The sequence below is a fragment of the Pelophylax lessonae genome (genome assembly GCF_965119305.1).
Source record: "Pelophylax lessonae genome assembly, chromosome: 6".
Taxonomy (NCBI): Eukaryota; Metazoa; Chordata; class Amphibia; order Anura; family Ranidae; genus Pelophylax; species Pelophylax lessonae.
Genome location: NC_138773.1, coordinates 42,060,991 through 42,085,362, shown reverse-complemented (window position 1 = coordinate 42,085,362; position 24,372 = coordinate 42,060,991). Strand labels below are relative to the sequence as shown.

General features: G+C 43.3%; 1 protein-coding gene across 1 annotated transcript in view; it reads right to left on the bottom strand.

The window, feature by feature from the left end:
• The window catches only part of CD19 (CD19 molecule), an 85,437-nt gene extending 61,627 nt beyond the window's left edge, over window positions 1-23,810 (bottom strand). Inside the window, exon 1 of the mRNA XM_082262300.1 lies at window positions 23,464-23,810. Coding sequence (XP_082118426.1) covers window positions 23,464-23,551 — 88 coding nt within the window. The 5' untranslated portion in view covers window positions 23,552-23,810. The remainder of the gene's footprint in view (window positions 1-23,463) is intronic.
• Window positions 23,811-24,372: the final 562 nt, after the last annotated feature.

Sequence of the window (24,372 nt, the reverse complement as noted above, 5' to 3'; positions counted from 1 at the left end):
CTGTAAAGCATTGCACCAGCAATCAGCAGATCCCTGGTGCCATGTAGGTCTTCTTCAGATCGTCAGTATATCTGTGTACCTGTACATCCCGTATGGGCTTGCAGATACACGGACAGGAAAAAATCAAAGAAATACCACGGTGCTCCACAGCACCATTGTAGTTCTTTGAGAACTACAATGGCGGGGGGAGAGGCGGCTGCAGGATTTGGAACATGTTACATGTTCCACACAAAATCGGGTGGTCAGGGTCAACCTATGCTTTAAAGAAAATCTACAGTATGCCTTAAAGTCAGCGGCAGCATTCTCATTAAAAAGGGATGATCTCAGGTGTCTTTGAACACTAGTCTAATCAAATTTATAACAGGCAGGAGAAAAATAAATATCACTTGAGGACCAAGGCTGCATTTTGTTGAGGTGGGTGGGGTCAGGGTGGGGCCCACTGAGGTGGGCGGGGTCGTGGTGGGGCCCGCTGAGGTGGGCGGGTCGGGTGGCCCGCTTAGGTAGGCTGTACGGGGCCCCGTGATTTCTAACAGCGGCCCTGTACTTTACACCACTTATTGTGCCGCTGCTTTCTCATGGCTACTGGCTGTATACTGTACACTGAAAATTGTATTTCCTGGCAGTCTCCATGGCAGCCTACGTGTGGGTTAACCCCGCCTCCTCTCCAATGGTATAGGACCCCCCTCTATAAATTTCAGCTTGCAGGCACAGCCAGTGTTCCTTTTTTGTCCTCCTCCAAGGACCAACTATTTGGATTATTTCCTGTTGGAATTTGGTCGGCTTACCTCGGAATGAAAAGTCGGTGTCTATGTCCAGGGCCCAGCCACGGGCGGGTGAGTGACATTTCAAAATCCCCTTTGGCTGATAACTGTGCGGTGCTTCGGATGGCCGACGGATATCCTGACAGGGTCTGAAGATTTGTCTCCTCCATGGCAGTGTTTTTGTTATGTTTGTTTGTCTCCAAACTATCTTTCTTTGCTATCCCTGGTGGCCCAATGGCGGCTGGAACGCTCCGTGCGTTCCAGCCATCTCCTTCCTGCTTCCCCTCCGCTCAGTCCGGCGGACGCATGCGCTGTGTGGTAATGGAGCTCCGCTCGCTGCCTGCGCATGCGCACTTCGCCGCGATCGGAAGCGAGGCCTGGTCCGCGCATGCGCACTTGCGATCACGGCCGGCCATCGCTGACGTCATCCTGGCGCGAAAATTTAAATGCCTGTCAGCTCCAGAGCATTTGGGAATGCACTGTGGGCATAGCGACGTCTTCCCGGTACCTTGTCCGTTTGTTTACCAGGTATGTGGGGACCGGATGCTGCATACCTTTTTGTGGTATGCAGGGGGGGGGGGGGAGAGCGGTTGGATGCATATTAGGACAACACCTGAATGTTCCTTATTGCTTTGTAGTGATCCCTGTATGCTCTACTTCCTAGTGAGTTTGTGGTTTTGCCTGAAACATGGATCCTGCTTCACCGCCCTCTTGTGGCCAGCCCTCTCACAACAGGTGAGTGCTGGTACATTTAGAGGGATATGAAGGGAGGGATGCTGGCTCATGATTCATGGCTAAATCCTGTGTCTCCCTGGATTTCTCTTTCTCCCAGCTCCTCCAGGTCTGGTCAAGAAAGAGACCCTGTCAGGCCACGAAGAGAATCATCTTCAAGGTCAAGACGCCGTGAGTCTCCATCAGGGAGCAGACATGAGAGGAGACGCTCACATTCCTCCTCCAGACACCGCACACACCGCCACAGTAGCCATACGGCCCAGAGAGCCTGTTGGGGTTGTGGGGCGCATGTCCCGGAGGACAAGTCCCTTTGCGAGCCCTGTTTCGCTCGTGCAGCTGGTGAAAGAGAGTCTGAAGATCAGAGATTGGAATCCCTGGTGAAACGGATTGTCCAACAATCCATGAAGGAGTGGAATGCTAGTCCCACACCTGGATCTGCTACTCCCAGCTCTCCTGCTGATGCTCCTGAAGAGCAAGGTCCCTCTCAGCCAAGCTTCACTTCCGGGAAATCCTCAGAGAGCGATTCGGAAGAAGAGGAAGGTGCAGTTGGGGGTTTTGATTTTGCCCTTGTTGCACCTCTCATAAGAGCAGTCAAAGAGGCTCTGAAATGGGAAGATCCCAGTACCCCACAAGTAAAACAGAGAAGGTTTTTCAAACATTTGGGGAAAGAGCGGCTAAACTTTCCGCTCCTGTCAGAATTGAAGGATGTCATCCTAGAAGAGTGGAGTAAAGGGGACAGCAAGACCTCCTTATCCTCCAAACTGTCCAAGTTGTATCCTTTTAAATCGGAAGAAGTCAGTCACCTGGAATCAGCTCCTCTGGTTGATGCTGCAGTTTCCAGACTGGCTAAACACGTTACACTCCCGCTGGATAATGCGGTGTCCTTTAAAGACCCTCTGGATAGGAAGATGGACTTGGATTTAAAAAGAATTTATGTCACAGCCGGTGCGGCTTGTAAACCTGTGCTAGCACTAGCAGCCATGTCTAAGGCCATGGAAACCTGGGTTTCTGATGTTGAACTAAAATTAAGAAGTGTGTCTGAAGATGCAGTAGAGAACTCTCCTGTTCAGGAACTGAAGTTAGCTTCTGTGTTTCTTGGAGAAGCATCCATTGATGTGTTACGTCTCTTATCCAGATCCATGTTGGCTTCTGTCACAGCCAAACGGGCCCTGTGGTTGCGTCCCTGGCTGGCAGACCCAGCCTCTAAACAGGCTTGGTGCAAAATCCCTTTTGAAGGTTCCTCTTTATTTGGAAACAAATTGGATAATGCAATTACTAAAGTGACGGGTGGAAAGTCAGGTCTCCTTCCCCAAGATAGGCGCCTCTTTGGCCCTAAGAAGCAGCAACCAAGAAAGCAGTTTGCAGAGCGATCAAAGGATGCCCGCTCATATAGGCCTGGGCGAGATTACAGGAGAAATTGGAAGAGCAGCCAAGCATCCTCTCGTAAGCCGGTCAGAGGCTCAGCACCTTCCGGTCAAGAAACCTCGAAGTCCTTTTGAGATTGGGCCCGTTCAGACATGCCAGGTGGGGGCACGCCTGCTCCACTTTCAGCGTGTCTGGGCGGCCTCAATCTCAGACTTCTGGACCATCAGGACAGTGTCCACAGGACACACATGGACTTTCTCAACAGATCCCGTGTCCAGATTTATTCCCACTCGCTTGCCTTCTCAGGACGAGAAAAGAAACGTTTTGCTCGACTATGTAAGCACTTTGGTAGCTCAGGGCGCAATAATTCCGGTGCCCGTGCAGGAAAGATTCCAAGGCGTGTACTCGCCCCTCTTTCTAGTACAGAAGAAGAATGGATCCTGGCGCCCTGTGATAGATCTCACCTATCTCAACAGGTTCATCAAGAACGAAAAGTTCAAAATGGAAACCTTATCTACTATCCAGAAAGCAGTACTTCCAGGAGACTGGCTAGTGTCAATAGATCTCAAAGACGCGTATTTCCATGTGCCTATAGCACTAAACTTCCACAAGTACCTTCGTTTCGCGGTAGAACATCAACACTTCCAGTTCATCTGCCTTCCTTTTGGCCTGTCCACATCCCCAAGGGTGTTTTCCAAGGTCCTTCTAGCTGTGGTGGCTCTAATCAGAACAAAGGGTGTACGTCTACATCACTACTTGGACGATCTTCTACTGTTGTCACAAGACCGGGATCAACTTTTGTTCCACAGGGACCTGGTCACTACAACTCTCATGGAGTTCGGGTGGTTGTTGAATCTTCAAAAAAGTCATCTGGAGCCCTCTCAACATCTGGTCTATCTAGGGGCTCAATTCAACACCGTTCAGAATACACTTTCTCTGCCTCTAGAGAAAATCCCGGTGGTTCGGGAGAGGATCCTTCCAGCCCTCTCATCCTCTTTTCTGACGGCATCCCAGTGTCTCAAGATCATCGGCACAATGGTCTCGACGGCCCCTATGGTCAAGTGGGCACTGTGGCGAATGCGGCCCTTTCAGAGGGGCTTCCTTCGGCAGTGGAATCCGGAAGATCACGATCAGCATATCTTTATTTCCCACAGCATGAGGAGCAGCTTATTTTGGTGGCTCCAACGCAAGAACCTGCTCAATTGCCATTCTCTAGTCCCCATCACATGGGTCATCATTACAACCGACGCCAGCAACTCTGGCTGGGGAGCCCATTGCATGACAGAGGTGGCTCAAGGGAAATGGCCCCCGCAAGCCCACTCCCCGGTTTCCAACGTCCTGGAGCTTCGTGCGGCTTTTCTAGCTCTTCAAGCTTTCCATCATCTAATAGAAGGCAAATCCGTACTTCTTCGAATGGACAACACCACGGCAGTGGCTTATGTGAAAAGACAGGGCGGTACCAGGAGTCTCTCCCTTCTTCAAGAAGTAGACCCAATCATGACATGGGCCCAAGCCCATCTGTCCAACATCTCGGCGGCCTACATTCCGGGGCCACAGAATGTTCAGGCAGATTTCCTTTCCAGAGTTCAGTTGAATCACAACGAGTGGTCTCTCCACATAGACTCATTCAAGTGGATTCTGTCCCTAGGGGTCTCACCAGAAGTAGACCTGTTTGCATCTCCATGCAACCACAAGCTAGTCCGGTACTTCACACGCAGCAAGTGTCACCAAGCATGCGGAACGGATGCTCTGACCGACAGATGGGAATTCAGCAGGGCATATGCTTTTCCCCCATTTCCCATCATCCTCAGATTTCTTCAGAGACTCCAAGCGGAAGATGTGGAGATCGTCATGGTAGCCCCTCACTGGCCGAACAGGCCCTGGTTCCCACTTCTCCTGCAACTCAGCTATCGGAGCCCGATTCCCCTGCCCATCAAACCAGACCTTCTCTCGCAGGGAACAACATTACACCCCTGCCCCGCCTTGCTCAGGTTAACGGTCTGGTTCTTGAGAGGGAGAGGTTGGAGTCACTCGGATGCCCTCCTGGGGCAATCCCTACTTTAATGAACTCTAGGAGACCTAGCACGAACAGAGTTTACTGTAGAGTCTGGTCTAGATTCTTGGAATTCACGTACCCGGAGGGAAATCATTCCCTGAATTTCGGAGTTCAAGAAGTCCTGAAGTTCCTTCAAGCAGGTCTGGATAAGTCCCTATCAGTTGGGACTCTCAGGGTGCAAATATCAGCCTTATCGGTGTTCTCAGGGTTCTCCTGGGCCAAGCATATACTCATACAACAATTCTTCAAAGGTGCGGTCAGACTCAGACCTCAGAGGAAGCCAAGGTTCCCAAAATGGGACCTTCCCCTTGTCCTTAACGTCCTTTCAAGATCTAGTTTGTCGGACTCCATTAAAGATCTTACCATTAAAACAGCCTTTTTAGTAGCAATCACTTCAGCTAAAAGAGTTTCTGAGATCAGTTCTCTTGGTTATAAAGAACCTTTTCTCACGTTTTTCCCGGACCGAGTAGTCCTAATTCCGATGCTCAATTCCAATCCGAAGGTATCATCGGTTTTTCATGAGAACCAGGAGATTGTACTTCCTACCTTTCGTTCTTCAGAGGATAATGAACCTCATCCCTTGGATGTAGGGAAAACTCTTATGGAATATCTCCAGTCAACGTCTTCTTTCAGACAATCGGATAATCTCTTCGTCCTTTTCTCAGGCAAGAATAGAGGGAAACGGGCCTCGTCAAGGTCCATTGCGGCCTGGATTGTGTCTGCCATTCAGCGAGCTTACTGTGTAGAGGGTTTGGCTCCTCCGGAGGCGGTGACAGCCCACTCGACGAGAAGCATCTCAACGTCCTGGGCGGCTTCACATCATGTTGCACCAGAAGTAGTCTGCAGAGCAGCTTCATGGTCTTCTGTAAATACGTTCATGACACATTATTGTGTGGAGCCAGCCTCCTTATCTTCAGTTAATTTTGGCTTGACTGTTTTGTCTGCTAATAATTTGAAGTAAAATTTGATTTGAAACATTCCCACCCGTGTGGTTTGGGCTAGTTATTTCCCACACGTAGGCTGCCATGGAGACTGCCAGGAAAACGGAAAATTCCTATCATACTTACCGTAATTTTCCTTTCCTGGTGGTCTCCATGGCAGCCGGAGTTCCCACCCTCTGGTCTTGGATTCGGCTAAGATATGGAACACTGGCTGTGCCTGCAAGCTGAAATTTATAGAGGGGGGTCCTATACCATTGGAGAGGAGGCGGGGTTAACCCACACGTAGGCTGCCATGGAGACCACCAGGAAAGGAAAATTACGGTAAGTATGATAGGAATTTTCCGTTGTTTTGTTTTCTTTCAAGTATTGTGTTTATGAAGGTTCAATAAACTTTTACTTCCTGATTAAAAAAAAAAAAAAATAGCTGCAAATTTCTTGCTATTATTATGACCTACCGCCAAAGCACAACCCAAAATAAATTCTTCTACTCTTGATGATCACAGCAATACAACATATGTATATGTTATTTGTACCCATAGTAGGGCAAGGAAACAATAGCGCTTTTTTTTTTTTTAATCCTACCTAAAACACACTGACACTAAAACTGATACTAAGTTTAAAAAAAAAAGGATTTTCCATTACTCCTACCTAAAATACACTGGCCCTGACCTTTGACCTGACATTAATACTGAGCCTGACCTTTGACCCTATCCCTAATCCTGGCACTGACCTAGACCAAACCCTGATATAGCTTTTTTATCTTTGTTAATATTATTATTATTATTATTTTTAACACTTTTTTTGTTTACATCCTCTGCTCTAGTGAGGAGAATGTATTATATGATGTATCCTGTATGTAATACAATGTATTATATGATATGTCCTGTATGTAATACAATGTATTATATGATATATCCTGTATGTAGTACAATGTATTATATGATATATCCTGTATGTAGTACAATGTATTATATGATATCTCCTGTATGTAATACAATGTATTATATGATGTATCCTGTATGTAGTACAATGTATTATATGATGTATCCTGTATGTAGTACAATGTATTATATGATATATCCTGTATGTAATACATTGTATTATATGATATCTCCTGTATGTAATACAATGTATTATATGATGTATCCTGTATGTAATACAATGTATTATATGATATCTCCTGTATGTAATACAATGTATTATATGATATATCCTGTATGTAATACAATGTATTATATGATGTATCCTGTATGTAATACAATGTATTATATGATATATCCTGTATGTAATACAATGTATTATATGATATATCCTGTATGTAATACAATGTATTATATGATGTATCCTGTATGTAATACAATGTATTATATGATATATCCTGTATGTAATACAATGTATTATATGATATATCCTGTATGTAATACAATGTATTATATGATATGTCCTGTATGTAATACAATGTATTATATGATGTATCCTGTATGTAATACAATGTATTATATGATGTATCCTGTATGTAATACAATGTATTATATGATATATCCTGTATGTAATACAATGTATTATATGATATATCCTGTATGTAATACAATGTATTATATGATGTATCCTGTATGTAATACAATATATTATATGATATATCCTGTATGTAATACAATGTATTATATGATATATCCTGTATGTAATACAATGTATTATATGATGTATCCTGTATGTAGTACAATGTATTATATGATGTATCCTGTATGTAATACAATGTATTATATGATGTATCCTGTATGTAATACAATGTATTATATGATGTATCCTGTATGTAGTACAATGTATTATATGATATGTCCTGTATGTAATACAATGTATTATATGATGTATCCTGTATGTAATACAATGTATTATATGATGTATCCTGTATGTAATACAATGTATTATATGATGTGTATTGTTTAAAGGTGATGGTGCGCTTTTCTTATATGTGAAAAATCATATATTGAACAATATATAACAAAAATGGGGAAAAAAACCCAATCGGAATCACAGTGATGGGTGAGTGTGTGTAAATGAACAAACAAAATTTACAAATAACACTCAATGTGACTATACAAATAAAACATTGAAATAAAGTCCATTGGATATTGTGATCCAAAATGTGAAAAATGGTGAAGAGAATCCAATTAAAAATCAAGGTGATGATGTAGTGTTCCCTCCACCGGGTGAAATGCCTCCTTACCTGGCGGAAAGAAGGTAAGTGCCTGATAATGATATTCTAATATGAAAAAACCAGTGTTCTAATTCCACCTGCACACGTGCACGGTCACCCGGGTGATAAATAAATGCAAGCCTCTTACCAGATGTAAGAGACAATCAAGCCTCTAAATATTCTGATCATGAGGATGCTTCCTTAACACCGTGGATGGATGAAATCATTCCCACTTTCTTCCCTCTGTATAAGCCAGCGTGTGTCTCCTATTCTTTTGGGGTGATAGACTCCCCGCGATGTTCCTTCTCTTTGGAAGCCTCATCTGCCTTGTCCGCCATGTTGGTTGGCAACACTCATCCGACCTTCACCGAGTCCGCCCGCCACACATCATAGAGATGACTTTGATTTTCAATATTATATGATGTATCTCATATGTAATACAATGTATTATATGATGTATCCTGTATGTAATACAATGTATTATATGATGTATCTTGTATGTAATACAATGTATTATATGATGTATCCTGTATGTAATACAATGTATTATATGATATATCCTGTATGTAATACAATGTATTATATGATGTATCTCATATGTAATACAATGTATTATATGATGTATCCTGTATGTAATACAATGTATTATATGATGTATCTCATATGTAATACAATGTATTATATGATGTATCTCATATGTAATACAATGTATTATATGATGTATCTCATATGTAATGCAATGTATTATATGATGTATCTCATATGTCAGTGGTTCTTAACCTGGGTTCGATCGAACCCCAGGGGTTCGGTGAGTCAGTCTCCGGGGTTCGGCGCGGGGGGGGGGGGGGGACAAAGGGGCAATTGCTCCCCCCGAGAAAATATTACTGATTGTGAGGCCGAGCGCACCCCGGGAAATCAGAGCTGCGGTCGGGACAACTCACAGCCATTACACATAGACACTTGACACTCCGCCCCCTGTACCTCCCCCAGCAGGTTTCCAGCCTATCTCCTGCAGGCTGCTTGCTGCTTGAGTGGGCGGGATGGGGATGTACCTGACCACGGAGATCGCGCCCGCCTGGAAGAGGGAAGTGTGAGCAGCTGAGCAGAGGGAGCCGAGTGAATGTTCCTGGAGGTAGGCTCAGCTAGCTGTACATGGTGGATTAGTTTACAAGCACCTCTATGCTACGTCTGCTGAGTTACTGCAGCTTAGCATAGAGGTGCTGTTAGCTGACAGATGGAAATGCATGTCCTTTTCATTTAGCTCAATAAAGCATTGTGAATACCCCCTGGTGTGTGCCCTCCTGATACCCCATGGAATGCTCTCCCAACACCTCCCCCCAATGTGTGCCCTCCTAACACCCCATGGTATGCCCTCCAAACACCTCCCCAAAGTGTGTTCCCTCTTGACACCCCATGCTATGTCCTCCCAACCCCCCCCAGTGTGTGCCCTCCTGATACCCCATGGTATGCCCTCCCAACACCTCCCCCCAGTGCGTTCCCTCCTGACACCCCATGGTATGTCCTCCCAGACCCCCCCCCCAGTGTGTGCCCTCCTGATACCCCATGGTATGCCCTCCCAACACCTCCCCCCAGTGCGTTCCCTCCTGACACCCCATGGTATGTCCTCCCAGACCCCCCCCCCCCCAGTGTGTGCCCTCCTGATACCCCATAGTATGCCCTCCCAACACCTCCCCCCAGTGTGTTCCCTCCTGACACCCCATGGTATGCCCTCTCAACCCCCCCACCCCAGTGTGTGCCCTCCTGACACCCCATGTTTTAATGGTTTTGTTCTCTGTTCTTAATGGTTTTGTTTTTTGAGATACAGTCGCCAACACTTGCAGGGAGGCCCCAGCGAGATTTGAACTCGCGATCCCTGGTTTACAAGACCAGTGCTCTAACCCCTGAGCTATGGAAACTGGTGGGGTTCAGTACCTCCAACAAGGTTAAGAACCACTGTCATATGTAATACAATGTATTATATGATATATCCTGTATGTAGTACAATGTATTATATGATGTATCTCATATGTAATGCAATGTATTATATGATATATCCTGTATGTAATACAATGTATTATATGATGTATCTCATATGTAATGCAATGTATTATATGATGTATCCTGTATGTAATACAATGTATTATATGATATATCTTGTATGTAATACAATGTATTATATGATATATCCTGTATGTAATACAATGTATTATATGATGTATCCTGTATGTAATACAATGTATTATATGATATGTCCTGTATGTAATACAATGTATTATATGATGTATCCTGTATGTAATACAATGTATTATATGATATATCCTGTATGTAATACAATGTATTATATGATGTATCCTGTATGTAATACAATGTATTATATGATGTATCCTGTATGTAATACAATGTATTATATGATATGTCCTGTATGTAATACAATGTATTATATGATATGTCCTGTATGTAATACAATGTATTATATGATGTATCTCGTATGTAATACAATGTATTATATGATATATCCTGTATGTAATACAATGTATTATATGATATATCCTGTATGTAATACAATGTATTATATGATATATCCTGTATGTAATACAATGTATTATATGATGTATCTTGTATGTAATACAATGTATTATATGATATATCCTGTATGTAATACAATGTATTATATGATGTATCTTGTTTGTAATACAATGTATTATATGATATATCCTGTATGTAATACAATGTATTATATGATGTATCCTGTATGTAATACAATGTATTATATGATGTATCTTGTTTGTAATACAATGTATTATATGATATATCCTGTATGTAATACAATGTATTATATGATGTATCCTGTATTTGGAATTTGGAGATTCGGATATATACAAATACCCGAAGTTAAATAAATGCTCTGAATAACAAAACGAGAAATTACGGTAGGCATAAAAAATACCTATAAAATCTCTGTGTGCATGAACCTTTATAATGACATTGCTCCTGTAATGGTTTTTTTAACCAGTTCTGGACTGGAAGGATTTGCCCCCATAATGACCTGGCCGTTTTTTGCAATTTCGGCATTGCATTAATGGAAAATTGCGCAGTCGTGCGATGCTGTACTGAAATGAAATTGATGTCCTTTTTTTCCCACAAATAGAGCTTACTTTTGGTGGTATTTGATCACCTGTGCATTTTTATTTATTTTTTTTTTGCGCTCTAAACAAAAAAAGAGCGACAATTCTGAAAAAAAAAAAAAAAAAAACAATATTTTTCACATTCTGCTATATAACTTTCCCCATTAAAAAAAAAAAATCAAAATCAAAATTTTTCATCCTTTCAGGTCAATTTGTATTCTGCTACATATTTATGGTAAAAGAAAAATTGCAATAAGCGTATTTTGATTGGTTTGCGCAAAAGTTATCGCGTCTACAAACTAGGGGAAAGATTTGTGTCTTTTTGTTTTGTACTAGTAATGGCGGTGATCAGTGATTTTTAGCAGGACTGCGACATTGCGGCGGACAGATCGGACCCCTAACTGACATGTTTGACACTTTTGGGGGGTATCAGTGACATTACTACAGTAATCAGTGCTATAAATATGCACTGTTAGTGTAATAATGACATTGGCAGGGAAGGAGTTAGCACAGTGATGATCAGTGGAGGCCCGTCCATTGGGGGCGCAGGGGCACCGCCCCCCCATCCATTCGTCCGGCTCCCTAATCCACATGCAGGCGCTGGATGCATGGATTCCAATGGGGTTTTTTTTTTTTTTTGAAGCACGTGATTTGAGCCAGAGGCTCTAATAGGCTTCAAAAAAGGGTGGGCTCGGGGCGTAGAGCACTGCACCCTGAGCCCACCCAGTTGTGGGACATTAGCGAATGAATATTCGCTATTACCACACTGATTCTCTTACTGGCCCGTTTCCCGATTGGCCGAAAGTAGAAGCCATGCTATTGGACAAGGAGGAGGAGGAGATGCAGGGGAAGCCGCCGCTGCCTGCCCAGGGTGAGTGAGCCAGCGACCGGGGGGGGGGGTTAGGTGTGCGGGCTGGAGCTGGTGTGGTCTGGGGTGGTATGGTGTGGTCCATCTGCCATCCCCCCCCCCGGCACGTGAAGCACCAACCGCCACTGGTGGTGATCAAAGGGTTAAGTGTGAGCCTAGGGGAGTGTCTTCTAACTGTATGAAGGAGGGACTTGTGAAATGATCATAGAGACCTGTGATCCTATATAGAAGGTTCACAGGCGGTCTGACTGTGATCATGTCAGAAAGAAGAACGATCCGCTGTGTTTACAACAGCAGACCATCCTTCTCTCTCAGTGGGGAGCGGGTGGCCAGCAGCAATCGGTGCCGCCGGTCCCATGGATCGGCATCCCTGCTGCCTAGTGGGGGCAGGAGTGCGCCGCCAGCGGCAAGCGCTCGCCCCCCAGCACCACGCATGCGACCGACGTACAGCTACGTCGTTTCGCGCAGCCGAGCCAGTCTGCTGCAGTAAATATGCAGCAGGCGGTCGGCAAGTGGTTAAAGGATCGGTTAATCAACAGAGTGTTCATCTTCTGTGAACTTCAACAGTGGGAACTCATCTTCTCTCTTCTCTCTATAACGTCATATAAATAAAGGGTCCCAATTCAAGAGTACAGCAGAAGGCGGAGCTGGGAACCCTTGGTTCAAGGTTCCCAACACTAGATTTTCAGAGATCTACAGGAGATCAGTGGATGGGCGAGTTTTGGGTGGACTGAGCCTTACATAAAATACCTTCCTGTATTCTCCAATCGGTGGAAGGGATTGTAACCCAGATAGGAAGGATAACGTTCCACAAATATGTGGCGGAGTTGAATTGTAAGTCTGTTAACTTGCTGCACATTTTCACTGGAAAGTTATACCCCTGCAGAGCACTTAAAGTTCTAGTTGACACTTTTCCAATTTGTAGCAAATTTGCACGGCAAGTCTCTAGCAAGAGCAAAGTTGAAAAGGTGAGTCTACAGCAAGAGCTCTGCAAGTTTACAGCTTGAAGATTCAGTCACAGTGCCCCCCTGTGGTGGGAGGACTATTGCACATTATAACTGAACCAGAACTTGCAGCAGACTTGCAGAAGAAAGTTGATCTGGAGTCACGCAATGCGGCTGCAGTTGTGCAATTGTGCAACAAACTTGTGAAGCCTGGTAAGTCTAGCAATAGCTTAGAAAATCGTTTTCAAACTTGCAGCACAATTGGTTGCTATCTGGGAAAATAATGCTCCAGCAAAAACATATTTAAGTTAGAAAAGGAACTCAGAATTCAAGAAGTGTAAAGTTTAGTTCCTGTAAAAGAAAACAAGGTCTACACACATCCTCGATTGTGGATGCTATGTATACGATAAACATCCACAAACAGCCTAATTCCAGGAACCGAGCCGCCCCTGTATTTAATATTGTATTTATAATAAAAACTAAAAATAAATTAATAATAATGTGGGCGACTGAGGTGGGAAGTGTAAGCTCCTCTTCTGGAAGAGAATAATAGATCCTTTAACCACTTCTGGACCAGAAGGATTTGCCCCCTTAATGACCAGTCCATTTTTTGCGATTCGGCACTATGCTACTTTATCGGAAAATTGCGTGGTTGTGTGACGCTGTACCCAAATAAAATTGACGTCCTTTTTTCCCACAAACATAGCTTTCTTTTGGTAGTATTTGATCACCTCTGTGATTTTTTTTTTTTGCACTAAACAAAAAAAGAGCGACATTTCTGAAAAACAAAAAAAAAAAACTATACTTTTCACTTTCTGCTATATAACATTACATATTTTTGGTAAAAACAAAATCGCAATAAGCATATTTTGATTGATTTGCGCAAAAGTTATCGCGTCTAAAAACTAGGGGAAATATTTATGTCATTTTTAATTTTTTTTTTATTAGTAATGGCAGCGATCTGCGATTTTTAGCGGTACTGCAACATTGCAGTGGACAGATCGGACCCCTAACTGACTTTTTTGACACTTTTAGGGGGGACCAGTGACATTACTACAGCAATCAGTGCTAAAAATATGCACTGTTACTGTAATAATGACAAGGGCAGGGAAGGGGTTAACCCAGGGGTGATCAAAGGGTTAAGTGTGAGCCTAGGGGTGTTTACTAACGGTATGGGGGATGGGCTTGCGAAATGATCATAGAGACCTGTGATCCTAAATAGGACAGGGAAGATGGTTAAAATTGATGGGAAGATGGATGGAGCCAAATACAGGACCATTCTGGAAGAAAATCTGATGGAGTCTGCAAAAGACCTGAGACTGGGACGGAGATTTGTCTTCCAACAAGACAATGATCCAAAACATAAAGCAAAATCTACAATGGAATGGTTCACAAATAAACATATCCAGGTGTTAGAATGGCCAAGTCAAAGCCCAGACCTAAATCCAATCGAGAATCTGTGGAAAGAACTGAAAACTGCTGTTCACAAACGCTCTCCATCCAACCTCACTGAGCTCGAGCTGTTTTGCAAGGAGGAATGGGCAAAAATGTCAGTCTCTCGATGTGCAAAACTCATAGAGACATACCCCAAGCGACTTACAGCTGTAATCGCAGCAAAAGGTGGCGCTACAAAGTATTAACTTAAGGGGGGTGAATAATTTTGCACGCCCAATTTTTCAGTTTTTTATTTGTTAAAAAAGTTTGAAATATCCAATAAATTCATTCCACTTCATGATTGTGTCCCACTTGTTGTTGATTCTTCACAAAAAATTACAGTTTTATATCTTTATGTTTGAAGCCTGAAATGTGGCAAAAGGTCGCAAAGTTCAAGGGGGCCGAATACTTTCGCAAGGCACTGTATATATATATATATATATATATATATATATATATATTTTTTTTTTTTTTTTTACATTTTTCCTGTCTCTTCACTTTTAGACATTCAGGCATTGTTTTTACTGATCCAAATGCAGCCCATTGTTTTTACATAGAGACATAAACATCCACCCCTCAGCCCCGGTTCACACTTGTGCGTGTGCGGGGTTCGCATGTAATATCGGAGCGCACTGCTCCGACATTACATGCGATCGGCTGTGCGGTGCGAGTTTAGCCATACAGTTTGTATGGCTAAATTCGCACCGCAGCCGCACCAAACACGCACAGGACCCTTTTTTCTAGCCGCATCAGGATCGGATCGCACAGCGGTTCACACTTGTGCGATCCGATCCTGTGCGAGCTGCACGATCGCACTGCGATATGCGATCAAACTGGGGGTGTCGTTAAGATTACATTGACACCCCCAGCGTATCGCATATGGCAGTGTGAACTGCCGGGGGTGTGTGTGCGATGCGGGAACAGGCTGCGAATTCGCTGCCTTCCCGCATCGCATATATGTGAACCGAGCCTTATAGATCAGTTTAAAAAAAAAACTGCCCCAAGAAACAGCTACAAAGGATTTTTACACGTGTGCATGCATACACGCAGTAATGCGCATGAGCTATACAGCCCATCATGCATTTTTACGCAGGAACTTTTGGCCAGGAATATCTGATGTTCATACATTGGTACCATGTGCAAGAAACAATAAAAGGATTTAGCTACTAGAGGATATTAATATAAACTAGGACCATACCTTCAAAGCGGGGAGCCCACAAAGTCTTTAGCACGAGGGCCACAGTGTATATTTTATGAATATCTGTTACATATTTTAGGTAAAAAAAATCCCAAAAAGTGTATATTGATTGGTTTGCGCAAAGGTTTTAGCATCTACAAACAATTGTATATACTGTATACGCTGGAATTTTTTTTTTTATACTAGTAATGGTGGTGATCAGCAGCTTATAACGGGACTGCGATATTGTGGCGGACAATCTGACACTAACTGACACTTTGTGGGAACCAGTGACACTAATAGAGTGATCAGTGCTAAAAATATGCACTGTACTAATGACACTGACCGAGAAGGGGTTAAACATCTAGGGTGATCAAAGGGTTAAATGTGTGCCTGTCCAGTGTTTTTGTGTGTACTATATGGATGATTTTACTAAGGGAAGTGCTGGATTTTATTCCCTGCCTGGCAGGGAAACAAAATCCAGCACATCCTTACTGACAGGACAGAGCTCTGCCTTGTTTACATTCGCAGAGATCTCAGGGCTGCCCCAAGACATTGTGCTGCCTGGGTCCAAAATGGATGTCTGACGTCATTGCGCACATCACAATCACACGAGGGATGTTCCCCAGAGTAGACGCTCCGCCTCATCATACTCATCAGTTTACACGATGGGCAGCAGTATGAGATGGGGAAATGACACCCATAATGCGCTGAAAACTGATGACACACAAAACTGCTGGAAAAAAAAATCTTGGGCGTCAGTTTGCTGCCCCTCTCAAAGTGCCGTCTGGGTCCAATGGACCCAGCTGGACCCATGGTAGGGCCGGCCCTGAGAGGTCTGTTCTGCGTTTCTCCTTGCCAGGGGTGTAACTACAGGGATTGCAGTTGCAACCGGGCCCCATGCCCCAGGGGGCTGTGTGGCTCCCCTGTACACCTGGATAGGAGGGGCGGGGGCAGCATGTAGAGAAATCACTGTCCTCCTTTTTCCTCCTGTAGCTGCAGGAGGAAAATGGAGGAGATTGATTCCTCTGTATGCTGCCCCTGCCACTCCTCCTATCCAGTTCTCTTGTGTTCTGCTGTCTCTGGGCCCCTGTGTGCTCCCCTGGTCCCCCCCCCTACTGTGCTGCCCCCCCCCCCCCCCACTGTGCTCCCTCCCCTCTCCTGCCAGCTGCTGCAGGGGAGGTGTCACAATAGAGAACCAGGAAGGGGTCGGTAAATATGTAATTTACCAGCTTCTTCCTTTTCTGAATGGACAGCAGAGTCATAGTCAGTGACATTGTAAAAAAATAAAAGAAAATGATAAAAAATAATACAGTTAAAACACCAAAAAATAAAAACTACTGACACCAGTGGGTGCACTTCCAGGATCGCGAAGGTCACACTTGCGACCGGGCCCCTGGCATTCCACCACCGTGGGGAGGCCCCAAGATGGCAGGAAGGGGGCCCACTGCAGAACTTGTGAAAGGGTCCCACTACAGGACCGTAATAAAGGGCCCCGCAATGAGACTAAAAGGCCCCAGGATCAGTGAGAAGAGCCCCAGGTTTGAAGGGAAGGGCCCCGGCCAGGGGTCCAGGGGACCCTTCATGGTTTCTTGCACCGGGGCCCTGAAGGTTCTAGTTAGGCCTCTGCTCCTTGCCAATCAGTGAGTGCTGGCGATCATCTATCGGCTGGAAGCCTCCGACCCACTTGTGCTGTGTCTAATCACAGCACAGCCGGCCCGCACGCACCCCTACCCGGAAGTGAAAGATCAAATACTAGGTACATGCTCCGGCATAGGAGAGCCGCATTGCCGCCATCCTCTTATGTGAGGCGGTCGGCATGCGGTTATAATTACTCATAGGCGTGCACAGCCTATAGTAGTAGGGTGTGCACCCCAAAGCTCAAACACATATGCCTGAGTGTGCTTGTGTATATTTACTAACTGTGTCAGTAGAGCAATGGATGGTGTCAGGAGTTTTTATTTATTATTTTTTACAAGTTTAATTCATTAAAAAGATATATTTTTACAACTTCTTTTTAGGAGCCCTGTTAGGGGGCTTTGGTGAAATATCAAGGGTCTAAACAGGGGGAATCTGCGCCACACAGGGTGTGCCCAGGCACACCTGTCACACCCTACGTGTATGCCTATGTAATTACTAAATATACACTGCCTGGCTAAAAACAAAAGTCGCCACCTGGAATTAACTAAGCAACTAACTAAACTAAGCATGAAGTAACTCTCCTATTGGATAGTTACTGCATGTGCCCAAAGAATGAGGTCAGCTGACCACCTGAATAACCAGGTTATTCCATCCATGGATTATTTCTTCCCTGATGGCACGGGCATATTCCAAGATGACAATGCCAGGATTCATCGGGCTCAAATTGTGAGAGAGTGGTTCAGGGAGCATGAGACATCATTGTCACACATGGATTGGCCACCACAGAGTCCAGAACTGAATCCCATTGAGAATCTTTGGGATGTGCTGGAGAAAGCTTTGCACAGTGGTCCGACTCCCTCATCATCAATACAAGATCTTGGTGAAAAATAAATGCAACATTGGACGGAAATAAATCTTGTGACATTGCAGAAGCTTATCTAAACAATGCCACAGCAAATGCATGCCGCAATCAAAGGCAACGAAATATTATATCAGCCTTTCTCAACCTTTTCAACACGGAAGAACCCTTGAAATAAATTTCTGGTCTTGGGGAACCCCTGATAAAAATTAAAAGTCTACAACTCATGATACATTAGTGTGACAGCCAGTGGGAAGAACGCTCCTTACTCTTCTCATCATTGGGGGTAATTACCCCCCTTAGAGATAGCTAAAAGGAATAATGGTGTCATTGTTAACTTATCGGAGAGGAAGAAATTGCCCATTGCTCAAGGAACCTCCAGCAACCTCAGGAGGAACCCTGGAGTTCCATGGAACCCTGGTTGAGAAGCCCTGTATTAGAGTATGTGGCCTTTTTTTTTTTTTTGGTGGTGACTTTTTTTATCTGCTTTCTCTGGACTTGGCTTTGGGAAATTCCAATGGGTTCTCTACATTGGCTGCCATGAAGCCCTTCTGTTTACTGCCTGTCCTACCTGATGGTAAATTCTTGGATGTGTACGGAGGTAAACAAAGTTAATCTCACTTGAAGGACTTTTTCAAACATTGAATGGTTAAGGGCATCAGAAACAATCAACGCATTTCGGAGCCTCCCCCTTCTTTACAGCTTGAGCAGTAAATGTTAATAAACTCAGCAGAATGCGCTACGAGACCTGTGTGAAAGCTTGAAGAACAAACAGGTGATCACATATTCTAACCACTTGCGGACTGCTCACCATAGATATGTTGCAGCAGGGCGGCCGCTCTGCCCCAGATTATGTACCTAGCACGTGATCTGACACCTCCGGGTCAGATGCCGGTGGCCCGCTCCCGTTGTGATCACACTCAGCGGGAGCCCAGTGGTGGGTACCGCAGACTCGATGTCCGCCGGCACCCGCTGATTGTTCACCACACAGGCAGAACGGTGATCTATGTAAACAATGCAGATCTCCGTTCTGTCAGTGGGAAGGCATGGATCCTGTGTTCCTGCAAAGCAGAGACATGGATCTATGCCTTCCCCTAGTAAAGGCACCTCCCCCACAGTACACAAGCACATGCTAGGAACACATTAAACCCTTTGATTGCCCCTAATGTTAACCCCTTTCCTGTCAGTGTCATTAGTACAGTGACAGTGCATAATTTTTAGCACTGATCACTGTATTAGTGTCACTGGTCACCAAAAAGTGTCAGTAAGGGGGAGATTTAATAAAACTGGTGCACACAGAATCTGGTGCAGCTGTGCATGTTAACCAATCAGCTTCTAACTTCAGCTTGTTCAATGAGGCTTTGACAATAAAACCTAGAAGCTGATTGGTTTCCATGTAGAACTGCACCAGATTTTGCACTCTCCAGCTTTAGTAAATCTCCCCCTTAGTGTCAGTTAGTGTCAGATTTGTCCGCCACAATATCGCAGTCCCACTATAAGTTGCCATTACCAGTAAAAAAATATCCCATAATTTGTAGATGCTATAATTTTTGCGCAAACCAAACAATATATGCTTTTAGGGATTTTTTTTTACCAAAAATATGTAGCAGAATACATATTGGCCTAAATTAATGAAGAAATTCGATTTTTATCAATTTTTTTTATTGGATGTGTGAATGTGAATCAATGTGAATGTGTTTTTCAAAATTGTCGACATTTTTTTGTTTATAGCGCAAAAAATAATAATCGCACAGGTGATCAAATACCACCAAAAGAAAGCTCTATTTCTGGGGAAAAAAGGACATCAATTTTATTTTATTTGGGAACAGCGTTGAACAACTGCGCAATTGTCAGTTAAAGTAACGCAGTGCTGAAGTGCAAAAGAAATGGCCTGGTCATGAAGGGGGGGTAAATCTTCTGGAGGGCAAGTGGTTAAACAATATACAAAAAGACACAGTCAAGGTGCTCCAGGGAGGTCCTATCTGATATATGATAGGACCTTCCTACAGCATTTTGACTGTGTGTTTTGGTATATTGTCTTTATCCCATTGGTCACTCTGAGGTCGCCCAGACAAGTCCACATACCAGGCTCTGCACCTCTCTCTGGCTGCTGATATTTATCCACATTGTGATACTGCAGTATAGCGCCTTACATACTTTTATATTATAACATGTTTTAAACACCATGTCTATCAAAAACTACTCTGTCCAAGAGGAGACAATGATGCTGTGCTATTTCACTGCATAATAAACATGGTTGTCACATGTCCATCGAAGACTACACAAGGTGACAGCACTGCTGTGTGATTTCACAGCAGGACAAACAGTGTTGTCACCCTTTTACAGGAAGTGGGAAAATAATGTCTCTATTGGCAGAATTAACAGGTAATAAAAACTTTTTCACAGAGGGAGATTCCTATAGTTCCACTGTTATTTGATTTTTATTTTCTTTATGTGGCATGGCGGTCTCTCAATATTCAACAAAATATAATGTAATGTGAGATCTACAAAAGGAGATTATTTTCGCCTTGCTAGGTATTCGTGTATCTGTATGTATCATTATTGATTTGATGAGATAGTAGAGGAGAACATTTCTAACTGAGGATGTGAAATATTAAGGGAATTGAGTGCCGTGCTTTGCTGAATGTCAATAACAGAATTGCATTGTAATTAAGAAGGCAACATGGAGACTTAGATGCTTGCACTTCAATTTACGGATCTTGGTTCTAGCATTGTGTTATAGTAGCACAATGCCAGCATGTGCATGGAGTTTGTATGTTGTGGATATTGGTAAAAAAAAAACTGGGTTTGATATATATATAAATAATACATTTTCAAATATAAAGAAGCAGCCGCTGTAACCGCACAGACAAATAACAAAGTGTAATTAACCTCCAGTGGCCTAACGGCACATAAACATCAATCACACTCAGCAGCGCTATTTTATCTGCTGAGTGTGATGGATGTTTATGTGCCCGTTAGGCCACTGGGGGTTAATTACACTTTGTTATAACTCCTATAGCATGTTCACAGTTTAAGACAGTCTCCAGCAGCATGTCCACAGTCTCTGACCATCTCTTGTATCATGTCTGCAGTCTCTGACCATCTCTTGTATCATGTCTGCAGTCTCTGACCATCTCTTATATCATGTCTGCAGTCTCTGACCATCTCTTGCATCATGTCCGGAGTCTCTGACCATCTCTTGTATCATGTCCGCAGTCTCTGACCATCTCTTGTATCATATCTGCAGTCTCTGACCATCTCTTGTATCATGTCTGCAGTCTCTGACCATCTCTTGTATCATGTCTGCAGTCTCTGACCATCTCTTATATCATGTCTGCAGTCTCTGACCATCTCTTGCATCATGTCCGGAGTCTCTGACCATCTCTTGTATCATGTCCGCAGTCTCTGACCATCTCTTGTATCATATCTGCAGTCTCTGACCATCTCTTGTATCATGTCTGCAGTCTCTGACCATCTCTTGTATCATGTCTGCAGTCTCTGACCATCTCTTGTATCATGTCCAAAATTTATAACCTCTCTTATATTATGTCCACAGTCTCTGACCATCTCTTGTATCATGTCCACAGTCTCTGACCATCTCTTGTATCATGTCTGCAGTCTCTGACCATCTTTTGTATCCTGTCTGCAGTCTCTGACCATCTTTTGTATCCTGTCTGCAGTCTCTGACCATCTCTTGTATCATGTCTGCAGTCTCTGACCATCTCTTGTATCATGTTTGCAGTCTCTGACCACCTTCGTATCATGTCCACAGTCTATTACCATCTCCTGTATCATGTCTGCAGTTTCTGATCATCTTTTGTATCATGTCTGCAGTCTCCGACCATCTCTTTATCCATGTTCGCAGTCTCTAACCATCTCCTGTATCATGTCTGCAGCCTCTGACCATCATTTGTATCATGTCTGCAGTTTCTGACCATCTTTTGTATCATGTCTGCAGTCTTTGACCATCTCCTGTATCATGTCCACAATCTCTGATCATCACATATTATATCCACAATCTCTGACCATCTCTTGTATCATGTCCACAGTCTCTGACCATCTCTTGTATCATGTCTGCAGTCTCTGACCATCTTTTGTATCCTGTCTGCAGTCTCTGACCATCTTTTGTATCATGTCAGCAGTCTGAGACTATCTCTTATATTGTGTCCACTGTCTCTGGCCATCTCTTGTATCATGTCAGTAGTCTCTGACCATCTCTTGTATCATGTCTGCAGTCTCGGACCGTCTCTTGTATCATGTCAGCAGTCTCTGACCATCTCTTGTATCATGTCCACAGTCTCTGACCATCTCTTGTATCATGGCAGCAGTCTCTGACCATATCTTGTATCCTGTCTGCAGTCTCTGACCATCTTTTGTATTATGCCTACAGTCTCTGACCATCTTTTTTGTCATGTCCACAGTCTCTGACCATCTCTTGTATCATGTCTGCAGTCTCTGACCATCTCTTTTATCATGTCTGCAGTCTCTGACCATCTCTTTTATCATGTCAGCAGTCTGAGACTATCTCTTATATTGTGTCCACTGTCTCTGGCCATCTCTTGTATCATTCCTGCGGTTTCTGGCCATTTCCTGTATCACGTCTGCAGTCTCTGACCATCTATTGTGTCATGTCTGCAGTCTCTGACCATCTATTGTGTCATGTCTGCAGTCTCTGACCATCTATTGTGTCATGTCTGCAGTCCTTGATCATCTGTTGTTTCATGCTCATAGTCTTTAACTATATCCTGCCGTGTTTCTGCTGTCTTTCATAATGAAGATTCACTGAATTTCATGAGCGCCCCTTTGGAGATGTTGGGTTTCGCACTTGATGCACCTCATATCAAGAAGGTTTACCACCACTGCTCTAAGCATTCTATAAAGCACAATGTAATGTCAGCTACATACTACATAATATTCAAAAGCAGGGAGTTGAAATAACTCAGACTTGTTTTATTATATATCATTACATTATATTTGTTTTTTACATTATATTTTATTATATTTTGCCCCATCGGGAGTGTGCAGGATTGGCTCATTCACATAGGCACTTAGCATGCTATAACTACTTTAATCTTGAATGCCGTTTTAAAACGTGTATGTAAGTGTAGACTACAAAACCTAACAATCACGATTCTTATAAGGAGAAATGGCCCAGGGACTCTGGAAAAGTTTTCCCACTGGGGTACCATGGGTAATTCACAAGCCAACAAACGCACGCAATGAAACAAGATGCATTATTAATGTAACTAACTACGTTTTTGGTTAACAAAATTAATGCTGGTTCTGCCTTTAACGAAAAATTTGGACTAGAATTCTATGTTGACTGGCTAATCTACATACATTAATGTGTGTTCTCTTACCTTCGGCTGAAACGTTGATGATCCCAGAGTCCTCCTTTGAATGGACAAAGTTGGCTACGCAAAAACAGAAGAGCAGAAGCACCAACATGGTCCGAGCGAGGTACAAAGTGTGCAAGAGTTGCCGAAGACTGAAGAATCACTTCAGCGTAAACTTCTCGGCAGCCTAGGCACCCATGGGAGTTGGCCTGCACCTGCCGAGTGGGCGTACAGGGGAGGAAGAGGGTGTCCGAACTTCTCAGCAGTCAACTCAGCACAACACCACAAACTTTTTATTCACAAAGATCGCTGAGGGAAAACGCAAGTACAAAATAGGGAACTTAACTCTTCAAAGCTCCACCAGAGTATTCCGCCTCAGCACTGGGAGGATTTATGTAACAGGAAAGGGTTTTGTGTTCTCATTATTAAAGCTGAACTCCAGGTATGGATTTTATTGCTTAGTTACATTGGTACTGTTTGGCACATTATAAATACGCATATCCAGGGGCAGACTGACAACACTCAGGGCCCCCGGACCAAGTAAAGCAAAGGCACCCTGCCAGGCCCTGCCCATGCATTTTGCACAAATGAATAAAAGCAAATACAATACAGTGTTATAAGTAAAAAAAGTAAAAAAAAAAAAAACATATATATATATAATATATATATATATATATATACATATATATATATATATATATATATATATATATATATATATATATATATATATATATACATACACATATCTATATATATGAAAAATCTATTGCACACAGCTATATTATATATATATATATATATATATATATATATATATATATATATATATATATTATATAAAGGCACCTTCATCCAAATGAAATATAGAAAATTTCATGGACATTCTGCGGGGCAGAGACGAGAGAGCCAGTAAGCTGAAGGTGAGAGACG